Source organism: Natator depressus, chromosome 2 (assembly GCF_965152275.1).
Source record: "Natator depressus isolate rNatDep1 chromosome 2, rNatDep2.hap1, whole genome shotgun sequence".
Lineage (NCBI taxonomy): Eukaryota > Metazoa > Chordata > Testudines > Cheloniidae > Natator > Natator depressus.
In genome coordinates, this window is record NC_134235.1 from 185,130,881 (window position 1) to 185,145,980 (window position 15,100).

The 15,100-nt window shown below is 40.9% G+C and overlaps 1 protein-coding gene across 1 annotated transcript; it reads right to left on the reverse strand.

The window, feature by feature from the left end:
• Positions 1–976: 976 nt before the first annotated feature.
• Positions 977–14,877, reverse strand: LOC141981653 (C-C chemokine receptor type 5-like). The gene is made up of 2 exons (XM_074943278.1): positions 14,379–14,877; positions 977–2,061 (listed from the first exon to the last, which is right to left on the reverse strand). The coding sequence occupies exon 2, from the start codon at positions 2,048–2,050 to the stop codon at positions 977–979; it is 1,074 nt and encodes a 357-aa protein (XP_074799379.1). The 5' UTR covers positions 2,051–2,061; positions 14,379–14,877.
• Between the last annotated feature and the right edge of the window lie 223 nt (positions 14,878–15,100).

Here is a 15,100-nt window from a genome sequence, read left to right on the forward strand (position 1 = left end):
GAGTCAGCCTAAGATTATTCACACACTGTCACAGCCCCTTTAAAGAAAGTTAGCCCTTAAAGGTATAAGTAATTGAATGTTTTAATTACATGCATAAAACTGAATTCTAAATAATTTAATGTAACGCAATAGTCAAGGGGAAAGGATTATTTTAAAGAGATAGTCACTGGTTAATAGAATAGACCTGTTTGCTGCAATTCTGGTTAACAGAAGGTCGGTCATATCCCTCAACAGAAATGTGCACAATCTTTTATTCCCCTGTTTATCCAAATGCTCTTTTTCATGGCAATTTAAGAAGGCTTCCTGCCCTGTGGGAAAAATAGGGTAGAAGCATAGCTGTACATTAACCTCCCCCTGCCATATAGGTAGTTGATTATATTATGAAAAAAACACTAACTTTTAAAATTCCTGGTAATTTTAGATCCTTTTATTCTTATTTTGTTGCAAAGCTGTTTTTGTCATCAATTCCCATGAATGAAAAGGGTCTAAGTAAAACAAGGCACATCAAGCCCCATATAAATAACCAAGACACTCTCCTATAGTTGCCTTCCTCCCAGAGTTTTCCTTGTGGTCTTTGCATATAGGAACTGGTTCTTGAAAGAGGACATACCTCATTCTCTGCCCTCTTCGCACCATCTTCTGAATTATATTTCCTGAGGAAATCACTCTGACACTTTGTTCATTGGCCAACATCCAGAGAACAAACCCTTATTATATTGGATTCCATGTTGAAGTGGATGCTTATCGAACAGCAGTATTTAGAATTCCTGTGGAGTTGGTAGCATTCACTGCACAGAGAATGAGAATGCCACAATGCCACACAGAAAAATGCTGCAATGCCACAAAAAAAAATAGCTACTGGGACTGGTAACTGTACAGTTCTTAAGGGCAAACACCATAAAAAAACTGATTCATTCCACAACATTTTAAGTTAAAAGGAGGATGAAACTTTTACTGGCTACATTTCAAATGCACTTTACAAACCAATGGAGATATCATGCTCTGCAGTGGATGGGGTGTATGTGGAGCTAACCCGTTCTAATTTATCACCATGAAGAGCTGGACACGGTTTGCAGAGGTAGATTGAAATGTCTTTTTGGAAAGAGGTATAAAGATATTTCCGAAATTTTTCACCAGCGAAGGCATAGATCACGGGGTTGACACAAGAGTGGAACATTGCAATCGCTTCTGTCACTTGGATTGCTAGCTCCAACTGACTGCTGCTCTTACAGTTATTTAGGGAAAATGAATCTTGAAAAGTGTACAGGAGAACAATGATGTTGTATGGTGCCCAGAAGAGAAAATAAACAATCATTAGGATAAAAATAAGTCTGACTGCCTTGTGTTTTTTCTCATTCCTACGTCTCAGTAATATTTTTATAATTTCTATGTAGCAGAAGATCATAATGACAAATGGAATGACAAGTCCCAGGATGTTCATCTTTAAAATCAGGAATTGCTTCCATTCTTTTTCATAATTTGATGGATAATGAGAGCTGCAAGTCCAGTGAGGACCTTCCTTTTGAACACTGTGAAATATTAACCCTGGAAGAGAGGCTAATATTGCAACACCCCAAACGACAACACTTGTGAGGATGCCATAGGTAACTGTCCTAGCTTTTAAAGCAAACACTGCATGGACAATGGCCAGATATCTATCTATTGTCAAAAGTATTATGAAAAACATTCCACTGTAGAAGCCAGCATAATAGACCCCTGAAAGAATTTTACACATTGCATTTCCAAAATCCCACTCATGTCCTGCGTAGTAAGCCCAAAATGGCAGGGAAAGAATAAAAAGCAAATCGGAAATTGCCAGATTCAGCAGATAGATGTCAGTCATGCTTCTCAGCCTCTTGTATTTTATCAGGATCAGCACAACTAGCGCATTGCCCACCAGGCCAAATATCAGCACCAAGGAGTACAGCGGGGGCAGAAACAGGGATGCAAATTGTTTGACGTCATTTGAACATGGTGCTGCATCATCCTGTTCATAGTAATACGTTGTTGTCTGTGTCTCCATCTCCAGTTCACTAGTAGAAGTGTTCATTTTGCCCTGGCCTAAGAATGAAGAAATGGATGATTATTTACAGAGTACTGTATAGAATCACAGTGAAACACAGGAATGAAAGACATTGTATGGTATAATCATATGTTCATACAAGCCATTAAAATGTACTGTGCATGTTGATTTTCACTTCAGAATACCCTTTGCTGTAAGCAGGCAGGATAACAACTGCTGATGTTAAGATGTAAAAACAAAATTGCAGATCACGTTAACAAATAATATAGAATTACCTTACTCTTTAAACTTGCTAAATATTGTTTCCCACTTGTACTATGTATGAGAAGTGTTTGTCTTCATTAAACCATGTGGCTCCATAACACAGGTGAAAACTAATTGCTGACCGACTAATAGCAGAGGCAACTACTTCAGAGCTGGGATGCTAGGAAGGGGGAGTAAGTGATTTTCAGAAGTGTTAGAATGAAGCAAAAAGAGACCAACAGAAAAGAAGAGAAAACAGTTAATATTTTTCAGCTTTCTGAACCACATTCAGATGTCACTAGCCCACACCAAAGCAATAAGCCATGAGTGTGTGCGCATTGGTAGGCTCTGGGTGCAGAACATCTAAGTAGCATTCCACAGGCAAAAATTTGCAAAATATTATTTGTTGAAAATTATTTGTCTACTTCTAATGCTTATTCTTTCAACAAGTTCTTAAATTTCTCACGTAAAAGAACTTCTCTGTACTTCCGTGTTTGGTTTCCATTGGTTCAGGAAAAAATAAGGGCCTGGCAGGGTCCATTTATCCCACTATGGCAATATAAAATGGCCTTAATATCAATGTACATTTATACCTAATTTTAGGGCACTTTATAGTACCAGAGTGGATTAAAGGGGCCCTTGTGTAAATAAGAATAAGGCCTATACTCTTTAGTTAAGAAAATTCTTCCTCTTTGTCCTTAAGGACTTATTTTCGTTTATACCCAGGCCACTTTAAACTGCTGTAGTCATGCAAAGGAGGCTTGAAGAAAGTGAGTATAAATATAATCTATTTTTTACTTTAAGGACCTTTTACATCATCAGAGCAATGTCAAGTGGCCTTTCTGTAAATGAGAATCAGGCTCTCTTTTTGTTCTTGTTTTTGTGATAATCTCCTTGTATACAACAAACAGCTGATTTACCTGTTAACTGGGAAAATGTGGAAAAGGAAAGTGGACAACCAGAACCTATGCTGTGGGATGAAATGGCAAGTTTCACCTCTCTTGCAGTTCAGATCAAATCGAAACAATGAAAAATGTTTATATGTAGAATTTTAATGAAAACCAATCACTGTTCTCTACCATCCAAGGAATATTCATCATGTTGTGATCAGCTGCTAACCTGCAAGAGAATTCACAATATGTAAATTGATACTCAAACTCCTCCCTGAATGACATCTAATTATTTAACGGAGTACTTGTGGCACCTTAGAGACTAACCAATTTATTTGAGCATAAGCTTTCGTGAGCTACAGCTCACTTCATTGGATGCATCCGATGAAGTGAGCTGTAGGTCACGAAAGCTTATGCTCAAATAAATTGGTTAGTCTCTAAGGTGCCACAAGTACTCTTTTTCTTTTTGCAAATACAGACTAACACGGCTGTTACTCTGAAACCCATCTAATTATTTAGAAACCATAATATTTTCTGTGCCATATTCTTGTATTTTAAATCTTTTGTTTAAAAAAATACTCTTACAATGTCCATTTTGAATGTATCCATAGTTAGAATTGATAATCTTGTTCTAATTACTGGATTCTGCTGACATTTAATACTAGATTAAAATGATCCACTTGATTCAAGATTTTATTTCCTCTTATTGCAATGGCTTTTGCCTGAACTCTAACATGTTATTTCTTCAATATCAGAAATGCCTGTTCTCTGGGGTGTGAAAGTTGGTTGGAGTTAATGATTTAATAGATCTTTTCCATCAGTAACACCAGAGCTAGGGGAGCTATTAGCAGCTGTTTGCAAATTATCTGTGAACAAGTTTTGCTATTTAAATATGCTTGTTATTGAAAAATTTTCAAAGGTTTTATACAAAATATTTCAGCCTATGGATTTCTCATGAATTATTCACTATGAGTATAGCTTTGAAGATTCATTATTTATAAATAAGTATTTGTACTGTGCAATTGATCACCTAAGTCACATGATATTGTTTCCTCTCCTTGCTCAGATGATTGCAACTTTTATAAACAGGAGGGTTTGACTAATTCCTTTCCAGTGTGTACTGTGGTGTGGATGCATCTGCACGAGTTTCTGCGAACATTCTTGCAAACCAAATAACTCATACCAATGTTTACAGAAAACAAATTAAAAGGTTGCAAATACTGAGGAGTTTTTCATGGTTGAGCAAAGGCTACACACATTCTTGCCTTATAGCAGCACTCTTGGAAACTGTAGTGTTTTGAACAACTGTAATATATTTGAAAAAGGACAGATGTTTTGGGTGTGATGTTTGCCACTTCCTCTGCGATGACAGTTTCAGTGGAGGAGCAAAGCACACAAAACTCTTGGTGGTGATAGTTGATACTGCACAGATCTTTTGTTGTGTTTTTCCTGGCTAAGTTGGGATTCAGCTTTGTGGCTGTACAGTGTTTCAGGAGGTGCTTTGCTGCCCAGTTCCCCAGTGACATTATGGCACCATCTGCATGCATCAAGAGGAACTCTTCATTCAGTGCTTAATTCATGTCCCTCTCTCGCTGATGGTTAAACATTGTACAGCCTCTGGTTTGCTTGGCCTGTTTAACCAAAAATATATTACTTGCAGATAAATCCCACATTAAAAGAACATTAAGGCTGCAAAGTCTTGCACTGTAAAGTCAGGAAATGCCAGAATGAAGGTTGCCTGTTAGTTAATGCACTCAGAGCCCTAAGGTAGGTCTGTGACATACTGGGACACAATCCAGACTAATGAGTAGCTGTGTCACCTCACTCCTGCCTGCAGCCTGGGATGCCCTTTTCAATACCTTGCTACTGTAGCCACTGAAACTGGACTGCTCACAAACAGCCACCAGCATGTAAGTCACTCAGAGGTATGTCTGTTTCTGCTGCAGCCAGTCAGCCACACCTTGGCTCTTACCAGCTTTAAAGATTACCCCAGGCTGGCCCCAAAACACTCCCAGTCCCAGATTTCCCCCCAGAAATGTATGTCCTGTACTGCCCAGTGCTCTCCAGTACAACTCTATTGAGCCAATTATTCCTCTAAGGGAATAACATCCCAATTTATTACCTTAAATAGTTATCCAGACACTTCAATTTAAACATATTGGATTAGATAAAAGAGTAAAACAAATGTATTAACTACAAAGAGAGAGATTTTAAGTGAGTACAAGTAATAAGGCATACAACTCAGAAATGGTTACAAGAAAAATAAAGATAAAATGCTTACTGGTATCTACTTAAGAAACTATAATATACTTATCATTTAATATGTGGCTCCATGTTTTATTTATTGTGCACCATCCAAGCCCTGCACTGAATACATAATTAATAATTTCCTAAGACTTTTTATGGTGCTCATCACTTGACAATCTGAGTGCCTCGTAAACATCAGTAAGTTTATCTTCAAAACAGCCCTTTGAGGTAAAGGATATTATCCTCATTTTACAGATGAGGAACTGAGGCATAAAAAGATTAAGATAAAAAATGTCCACTAATTTTGTGTGCCGAATTTGAGATCTTTAGGGCTGATTTTTCAGACCATCTAGCATTATGTAACACTTCAAAGCACAGTTCCCATTGACTTCAGTTGAAGTTGTGAGTGCTTAGCACTTCTACAGATCAGACCCTAGGGTCTCAAACTGGGTGCCCAGAAAAAAAGGAACACACAATTAGTGACCTCTTGTGAAAAGTTTGGTTTACGTCACTTGTCAAGAATCCCATAAGAACTCTGTGGCAGAACTGCCTGTAAGATATAATCAGAAGAACATTGTGAACATGCTTTTGTTCTGAACATGTCATTTCATTTCAGATGTTCCAGTGGTTCCTATTCTCATGATGCTTTACAACTGATGTTCATAATGTGAAATCCAGGATTGTTCTGTATGTAAGTCCAATGGACCCATTCAGGCTTTTTCATGCAGAGCTAGCCTACCATTCAAGAATAAGAGATTTGAGTTTTCATGAGTCTTAGTTCCTGAGCATGCTGATGAGATGAGTTTCCAGGGGCTCCATAACTGTGCTCACAGCTAAGTGGTTTTTGAGGGCCCTTTATAACTAAATTTGCTAATAGGGTGAGTTTTCAGAGTGCCCTGTGCCTGAGCTTGCTAATAGGAGTTTTCAGGGTCCCCTATACCTGAATTTGCTGTCAAGGGAAAAGGGTAAATTTTGAAGGTTGTCTGAGGGAGGGATTCACGAGTAGTAGGTGCTTTTCAAAGATTTGTGCGCAAACAGTGCTCAGTGGTCAAAAGTTATGGCATGCCCCTACCCCCCAAATTAGTATGCTCCAACATTTTCTTATCTATCTATTTTTTTTAAAAGAATTGCTTTGCCCCTTTGGTTTTCCCCACAACCAGCTGCAGTGATAATGAGAATGCGGGACAATCACCTCAAATGTCTCACTCCTCAATCTGCATTCAAGGATGGCTGATGAGTTTCAAAGGGTTGGATGAATCTCCAAACATTCACCAGACTGAGATAACAGGTGGGAATAAGTTTTGAGAACCCACCTTTGTAGCTGAGGGGCTTTTACTGGTTCCAGGTAGAAATGCAGGATTGCATGATCCAGAGCACTGAATGGCACATTAAGAGACTTAAGGTTCTGAGCCGGAGCCTAGTGAAGTCAATAGGAGCCTGTCCATTAACTTCAGTGAACTATATACTTCCACTAAATGAAAAGGGGATACTTCTCTTGTAGCTTTTTGTGTGAAACTCTACCATAATCCATAACTGTTTTCCCACAATTGCAGCAGAATCAGACTCTCTTTTTCTCAATATGTGAAGAGGCTAATAGATGGCAGTCTCATGTAGCTTTTCTCTTATGACCTACTGTAATATCCCACATAGCACAAAAATCTAACAGCAAACAAACCAACAAAAACTGACATATGAAATGTTCTGCTTTTAGACTGCTGGTGTCAAAATTTGTTGTATGCAGTGTTCTTGTAGCTAAGTTAGTCCAGGATATTAGAGTGACAGACCTGAAGAAGAGCTTTGGGTTAGCTCAAAAGCTTGTTTCTCTCACCAACAGAAGTTGGTCCAATAAAATATATTACCTCATCCATCTTGTATCAAAATTTAGTAGAAGTGTTCGCTAATTCAGAATCCAATTTTGTCTGCCTCAGCATTTTATTGTACTTTGTGTACAGTCACTCTCACTTTAAAGTCTGTCAGGGTTGTCTACAGAAGAGACTGTACTGAGGCATTCAGGATAACCAGAGCCTGCCTGCCATGAAAAGAGATAAACCATTGAGAAGTGAAGGAGAAGGGGGAAAGATTAAATACTTAGGAGAAAGTTCCGTCCCCCAACACCAATCTTAAAATCTGGGTGGAAAATTTCACTATGTGAAGACCCTTTTTAGTAGGAATGATAATGTCCATCTCTGAGGGATGTTTTGTGTTTAGAGATAGCTCTGTTGTGAGAACGTGTGGGTGACAGTTCCCCTTCTCTGGATCATGTAACCTTCATATGGTGGAGATTCAGAGGGTAAGTTTTCTGAGGAAATTTTGACAAAAGCAGAGCTCTAGTATCAAGATCCTTCTCATAAGAACATAAGAACGGCCATACTGGGTCAGACCAAAGGTCCATCTAGCCCAGTATCCTGTCTTCTGACAGTGGCCAATGCCAGGTGCCCCGGGGGAATGAACAGAACTGGTAATCGTCAAGTGATCCATTCCCTGTCGCTCATTCCCAGCTTCTGGAAAACAGACCCTAGGGACACCATCCCTGCCCATCCTGGCTAATAGCCACTGATGGAGCTATCCTCCATGAATTTATCTAGTTCTTTTTTGAACCCTGTTGTAGTCTTGGCCTTCACAACATCCTCTGGCAAAGAGTTCCACAGGTTGACTATGCATTGTGTGAAGAAATACTTCCTTTTGTTTGTTTTAAACCTGCTGCCTATTAATTTCATTTGGTGACCCCTGGTTCTTGTGTTATGAGAAGGAGTAAATAACACTTCCTTATTTAATTTTTCCACATCACTTATGATTTTATAGACCTCAATCATATCCCCTCTTAGTCATCTCTTTTCCAAGCTGAAAAGTCCCAGTCTTATTAATCTCTCCTCATACGGAAGCCGTTCCATACCCCTAATCATTTTTGTTTCCCTTTTCTCTCAAACACTATCTCCAAGGCTAAATCACAACTGCTTCTATCTTATGGGCAAATCAAGTGTGCATGAGTAGACAAACACATGCAATAAAGCAGTGGTTTTCAACCTGTGGTCCGCAAACTATGTCTAAGATTTTCCTCCATTTGAAATTTTTAGGGTCCGCAAATGAAAAAAGGTCGAAAACCTCTGCGATAAAGTATCAACTTTTTGCAATTAGTACAAAACTAGAAATGTATTCTCTAAAATACCAGCAGGAAATTCATTCCTCTCATCCACACAGAGATTCCTAGTTAAGAAAGATTCCAAGGAGTAGGATCTTCTATACAATTTGCAAAGGAAATCACTATTTGCATGTATTTTTTAAGAAATTGAGTCTAATAATTATTTCTGCTTGTGTATATTCAGAGCAGAGGAGTGTTCAGCTCTTGAAAAGAGGTCTGTCTGCTACTCACTTAACAGTAACCCAGGGATATTTTAGGTATCTTTAGGAAATGCTGCCTGCAGAATCATCCCCAAAGAAACCCACATTTCACACAGTAAGTTCCCATAGGTTTTTTGGGGGATGGTTCTACAGAGGACAGCTATCTTCTTGGCTTCTTCCCCTCCTGCTCTCCACCCACCTGCTGAAACTGGGGAAGCTTGCAGGGGGTAAAGTGTGGATTATGTTGTTGTTGTTCATCTTCCCACACACCTTCCATACATACAGGCCAGTTTTGCTGGGTATTGTTGCAGTTTCTGGCCTGTCTGTGCACATGGTGGGTGACTAGATGGTTTAGACTTCAATTTAATTAAAGCTTAAGACCTTAGCCCTGGTCTACACTATGAGTTTAAGTCGAATTTAGCAGCATTAGATCGATTTAACCCTGCACCTGTCCACACGACGAAGCCATTTTTGTCAACTTAAAGGGCTCTTAAAATCGATTTCTGTACTCCTCCCCGATGAGGGGATTAGCGCTGAAATTGACATTGCCAGGTCGAATTTGGGGTAGTGTGGATGCAATTCGACAGTATTAGCCTTGGGGAGCTATCCCAGAGTGCTCCATTGTGACCGCTCTGGACAGCACTTTCAACTCAGATGCACTAGCCAGGTACACAGGAAAGGCACTGGGAACTTTTGAATTTCATTTCCTGTTTGGCCAGAGTGGCGAGGTCATCAGCAGAGGTGACCATGCAGAGCTCATCAGCACAGGTGACCATGCAGTCCCAGAATCGCAAAAGAGCTCCAGCATGGACCAAACGGGAGGTATTGGATCTGATCGCTGTATGGGGAGACAAATCTGTGCAATCAGAACTCTGTTCCAAAAGATGAAATGCCAAAATATTTGAAAAAATCTCCAAGGGCATGAAGGACAGAGGCTATAACAGGGACCCGCAGCAGTGCCATGTGAAACTTAAGGAGTTAAGGCAAGCCTACCAAAAATCCAAAGAGGCAAACAGCTGCTCCAGGTCAGACCCCCAGACATGCCGCTTCTATGATGAGCTGCATGCCATTCTAGGTGGTGCCCTATCACTACCCCACCCCGTACGTGGACTCCTGCAACGGGGGAGTCACACGCAAAGGGGATGAGGATTTTGGGGAAGAGGAAGATGATGATGATGAGGAGGATGAAACCGTTCTTCCCAACAGCCAGGAACTGTTTATCACCCTGGAGCCAATACCCTCCCAACGCTCCCAAGGTGGGCTCCCAGACCTTGAAGGCAGAGACGGTACCTCTGGTGAGTGTACCTTTGTAAATATAACACATGGTTTAAAAGCAAGCATGTTTAATGATTAATTTGCCCTGAAGGCGAAAAAAATGCACTTGTAATTAAATGTTCTCTGAGCTCATGCAGTCCTCCCGCACTGAAAGAGCTGAGCAGAATGTGTGGAGGCAAGCAATGTCAGAGTCCAGGAAAGCACAAAATGAATGCAAGGACAGGAGGGACGCATGAGAGGAGATGTGGCGGGAGCAACAGGAGAGGTGGTGGCAGCATGATGAGAGGAGGCAGGATGCAATGCTGAGGCTACTGGAGGATCAAACGGATATGCTCCGGCATATGGTTGACCTGCAGGAAAGGCAGCAGGAGCACAGACCGCCGCTGCAGCCCCTGTGTAACCAACTGCCCTCCTCCCCAAGTTCCATATCCTCCTCACCCAGACACCCAAGAATGCGGGGGGGGGGCCTCCAGGCACCGAACCACTCCACCCCCTGGCATTCAAGAAGTTTTGAAGTGCAGTGTGGCCTTGTCCTTCCCTCCTCTCCTCCTCTACCACCCTGTCACCAGCTCTTATCCCTTCAAGGCCTGGAAACATCCTTGCACTCAGCATTTTCAGAAGTTCAGCAACTCTGTAGTTTGGCTTTCACTGTGTCTACTTCCAATTGATTTGTCATCTTGTCATGTGGAATTCATTAACAAAAATACTCTTTCAGCATCTTCTTTGCTACATGAAATAGAAAGTATGTAAGAACCTAGGGTTTTTTTCTCAAATTCTTGAAGTTTCTGCTTCCAGTTGGGTTTGTCATCTTGAAAATCAAAGTATTTCTCTTCAGTACTTGTGCAGTCTAGAAACTCAGGAGACGAAATGACTTTCGATTGTACAAAATTCTTCACATAACTCATCCATGTCAGTAACTTTATCAGTTTTGCATGCTTCAGCTTCAGTAAATTCTTCAAAGGAACATTTTTGCCAATAAGACAGTTTCTTGTGCACATTGTTTTCACTGAGGTTATATCTGTTTTGTAAATAATTTTGAGCTAGCTGATAAAAAAAAAGCAGAACCCCTGTTTCTCACTTCCTTCATTCACTTTCACTGAGATTCTTTAGTTTGAAAGTCACAACATAACACAAATGTTTTCAGTTATTCTGCATTCTAGTTTCTTGTCTACACTAGATATCAATTTGAACAATGAAGTTACTGTGAATGAGTTTGACTTCAGAGCTTTAGTAGTGTCTGTGAATATTTTTAGAGCATGGCTCAAGAAGAAACAGTACAATTCAGCAATTTCATTCCAAAACTATCTCATATTACTCTAGGACATTCATCTGTCTCCAAAGATAGAAAGTGACTTGTAAGCTCTTTCCAACACATTGCTACTGAGTTAATAGCAGGTACAAGTGACAGCCAATGTGTGACTACGTGACATAGAATTTTACTGTGTTCTACCCCAGCAAATTCACAAAACTCTTTAAGCTGATGAATTCTTAGTGAGTGAATGCTAAAATGGCTGTAAACTTTTAAAACTAGGTTTTGTACATCAATGTTGAGTTTGGTTACTGCACATCTTGTGCTGTTGTGTGTGAAGACCCAAACAATGGGCAGCAAGAAGATCATGGTTTTTCTCTTTCTATTTTTGTAAAACACTGTTAAATATAGAAAAATTAACACTCGTGCTGTCTGTTTGGTATAGTATGGTATGGTGCTGTATGACTAGCAGATATTTCCCAAGTTGTTCATTTGGAGAAGCAAGAGGGGCTCAGAATTGCAGCTCTGACTGACTCAGTTATGTCATCACAGCTCATTGCTCAAGGAGCATGCTACGTTTGAAACTAAGTTGATTTAAGTCTCCAAAGGTGGTTTGATCAAAACCTCCTCACAGGAGTCAGTGAGAATGAATGTTGCAAAACTACAAGAGAACGAGCCATATCAGAGGGTGGCGTTTCCCTCATCAGCAGTGCTAGCTCACAGAACAAAAACACACACCCAAGTTTTCCTTCCCTTTTCAGGGTCCAAATACAAGGCTTTCCCTTGGCAATGGATAAACAGGTAAAACAAGTGGAGGCCCCCCCTTTAACAGGCTATGGTGTTCTTTGATTTAAGCTGCAATGTTCACATGACTGGTGATTTGGATGAGGTCTGGTGGTGGGGGAAGAATTTACCTTTAGCAACTCTTAATCGCTATTGTGGTTAAGTCTGTCAAGGGTAGCTAGAGCTTTGCACAGATGCAGTTTCAGATGCAGTTTGTGTAAGCCCCAAATCTAAATGAAATCAAATACTGAGCCACCCTCTTCGCAGGCATTGGAAGGGAGTTGCTGATTGGTTCCTTCCAGCAGGCATGGCTCAATATCTCTGCCCTGGATTTAACAGAGTAACTCTCTGGGCAGAAGGAACACTGAGACTCTCCGCAGGGAAACCCCTAGGACCAGCCAACCTTGGGGAGAAAGCAAGGGTTCACTCTTCTCTTGCTCTATTTGAGTTATCAACTAAGTCACACACTTTGTGTCTTATGTAGGCCAAGCATGTTCACCCACTAAGGGCTCCACACATCACTCCATTCACCACCCTGAAATTCCTCGTGTGCCACCCTCCCATCCCCAGGGCTGACCGTAAGTGTTTTGTTGCTCAGGGAGATAAATGTTTTCAGCGCCTCTACACAAGGCACACGTGCAGTCATACAAATCTTGTTTATTTGGCACCTCCAAATGTTGGTGCCCAGGGTGGCTGCCTTGACCATCCACCCCTAAAGCTGGCCCTGCCCATCCCCCTCTATTTCCAGGACTCCCTACAGCTCCCCAAATTTCCCTCTGCCAAGGGTTCTGTGTGCCCCCCTTCTCCCTTCCCTCTCTTTCACACCTTCCCACCCACCAGGGGTTCTGTGTGCCATGCCACCTTTCCCCAGACAAGGTCCTTCAATCCCCCCATCAGGGGTTCTGTGCCCCCAATCTTCCCTTTTCAAATACCCCCTTCACTCCCATGCTACAGGCCCTGTCTGCCCCCCATTCTCGTCCTTAAATCCAATGCTAGGCGATTATGGGACTCCTTCCCCTCCCATACCAGGGACTATGTGCACTCCCCTATTTCCCTCTCCCTCCACTCCATTATTTGTCTTCTTTCTGTCTGTGAGAGGACAAGTAGAGATGAGATATTGTATTATTCAGAAAGTGTTAATGGGTGTCCACCAACCAGTTGTTTGGTCTACAGCCAGTTGCAGAAGTGCTTGAAGCCATGGATCTGCTAAACAGCAGGGGTTCCATGTGTCCCTCATTCCCCCCCCCAGCCCTTTCAGTTTTCTGATTTTCCCAAAAACCAACAGAGAGCTCTGACCGTTGATGCCTAGAACATTCCCTGAAATTTTGCAAGTGATCAGATGTGGAGCTCAAAAGTTATAGTGTTACAGACAGCATGCTTTTGAGTTGAGTATAATGCCAATAAAACCCAAGGAAATGGAGTAAGTGTGAACTACATTCTGTTCAGAGCAGGGTGAAATTACTACTCCATTTTCTAAGGTATAATCCAAGCCCAAAGGCAAGTCTTCCCCTTCCTAGAATTTAATAAACACAACACAGTCTTTTCTAGAGGTCAATCTTCCTTTGGATAATACTGGCCTCTTCCTTCCTATACATGACAGCTGAGCCCTGAACACTGAGACCCAGCTGCATCTGCTCTCAAATCACTTACCTCTTGCCAGTATGGTTCCATATCCCTAAAGATTTGTCAGGAAAATGATAGGTTTGGCCCTACCTGGATGAAACCTGGCTTTGCTCTCTGGGGACTTCCAAGACCCAGATGCTTTATATTCCTCACTAAAAGCAAAATGACATTCTTGCAAAAATTGCAAGTTCCTGAGCCTTTTTTGCTGTTAAATACAAATAGTTGATTTAAAGGATCACAATCAAAAGATAATGTTTTTCCTTACATTGTAGCTTCCCATTTAAAAAAGTGGAACATTAACTATCAGTATAGCAAGACCACACAATATTAATTCCACACATAGACAAGATGCTAGCTGTAACCGACCTTCCAAAAATGCATTGTTTTGGCATCAACATGTCCTATATTCTCAACATATTCAGAAAAACACATGTATAATACTTTTTTCCCTGTAGCAGAGGTGCCCGTGAAAGCGTTGTACAAACATTGATGAATTAAGCTTCACAATACAGTAGAACCTCAGAGTTACAAACACATCGGGAATGGAGGTTGTTCGTAACTCTGAACAAAACGTTACAGTGTTCTTTCAAAAATTTACATCTGAACATTGACTTAATACAGCTTTGAAACTTTACTATGCAGAAGAAAAATGCTGCTTTTAACCATCTTAATTTAAATGAAACAAGTACAGAAACAGTTTCCTTACCTTGTCAAATCTTTTTTTTTAAACTTTCCCTTTTTTAGTAGTTTATGTTTAACACAGAACTGTACTGTGTTATTTGCTGCTTTTTTGTCTCTGCTGCTGCTTGATTGTGTACTTCCAGTTCCAAATGAGGTGCGTGGTTGACCAGTCAGCTCGTAACTCTGGTGTTCGTAACTCTGAGGTTCTACTGTAGCACAGTGAGTAAGAGAAACCAGGGCACAAAGAGATGAAGTGAATTCCTCAAGGTCACCAAGCAAGTCTGTGACAGAGGTGGTAATAGGACTCAGCACTCCAGAGGCCAGTCCTGTGCTTTAATTACTAGGCTCTACTTCCTCCCATATGACTGATTCAAAGAAAATCAGATTGAGCAATTCAAACAGGGTAGAGAATTTAACAGCTCCTGCAGTCACAACCCTTTCAGAGTGGGATGATATATATAAAAAGTGGGATAATGCTCTACACCAGAGATTCGCTATCCTGGGGTTCACAGCCAGATGTCAGAGGGTCATGACCACCCTGCCCTTCCTATTTTGCTAAATGGGGAAGGTGGGTCTCAGTACCAAAAAGGAAGCGAACCACTGCTCTATCCTATATAACTACAACTGATAATTTACAATGGAATTGCACATGATATGAAAGCAGGGCTTACACCAAGTGTTTGTACTGAAAGTTCCAGTGCAGTTTTTCTGGACCACTCCTGCCACAGATTTTAATTCTCTCTAAGC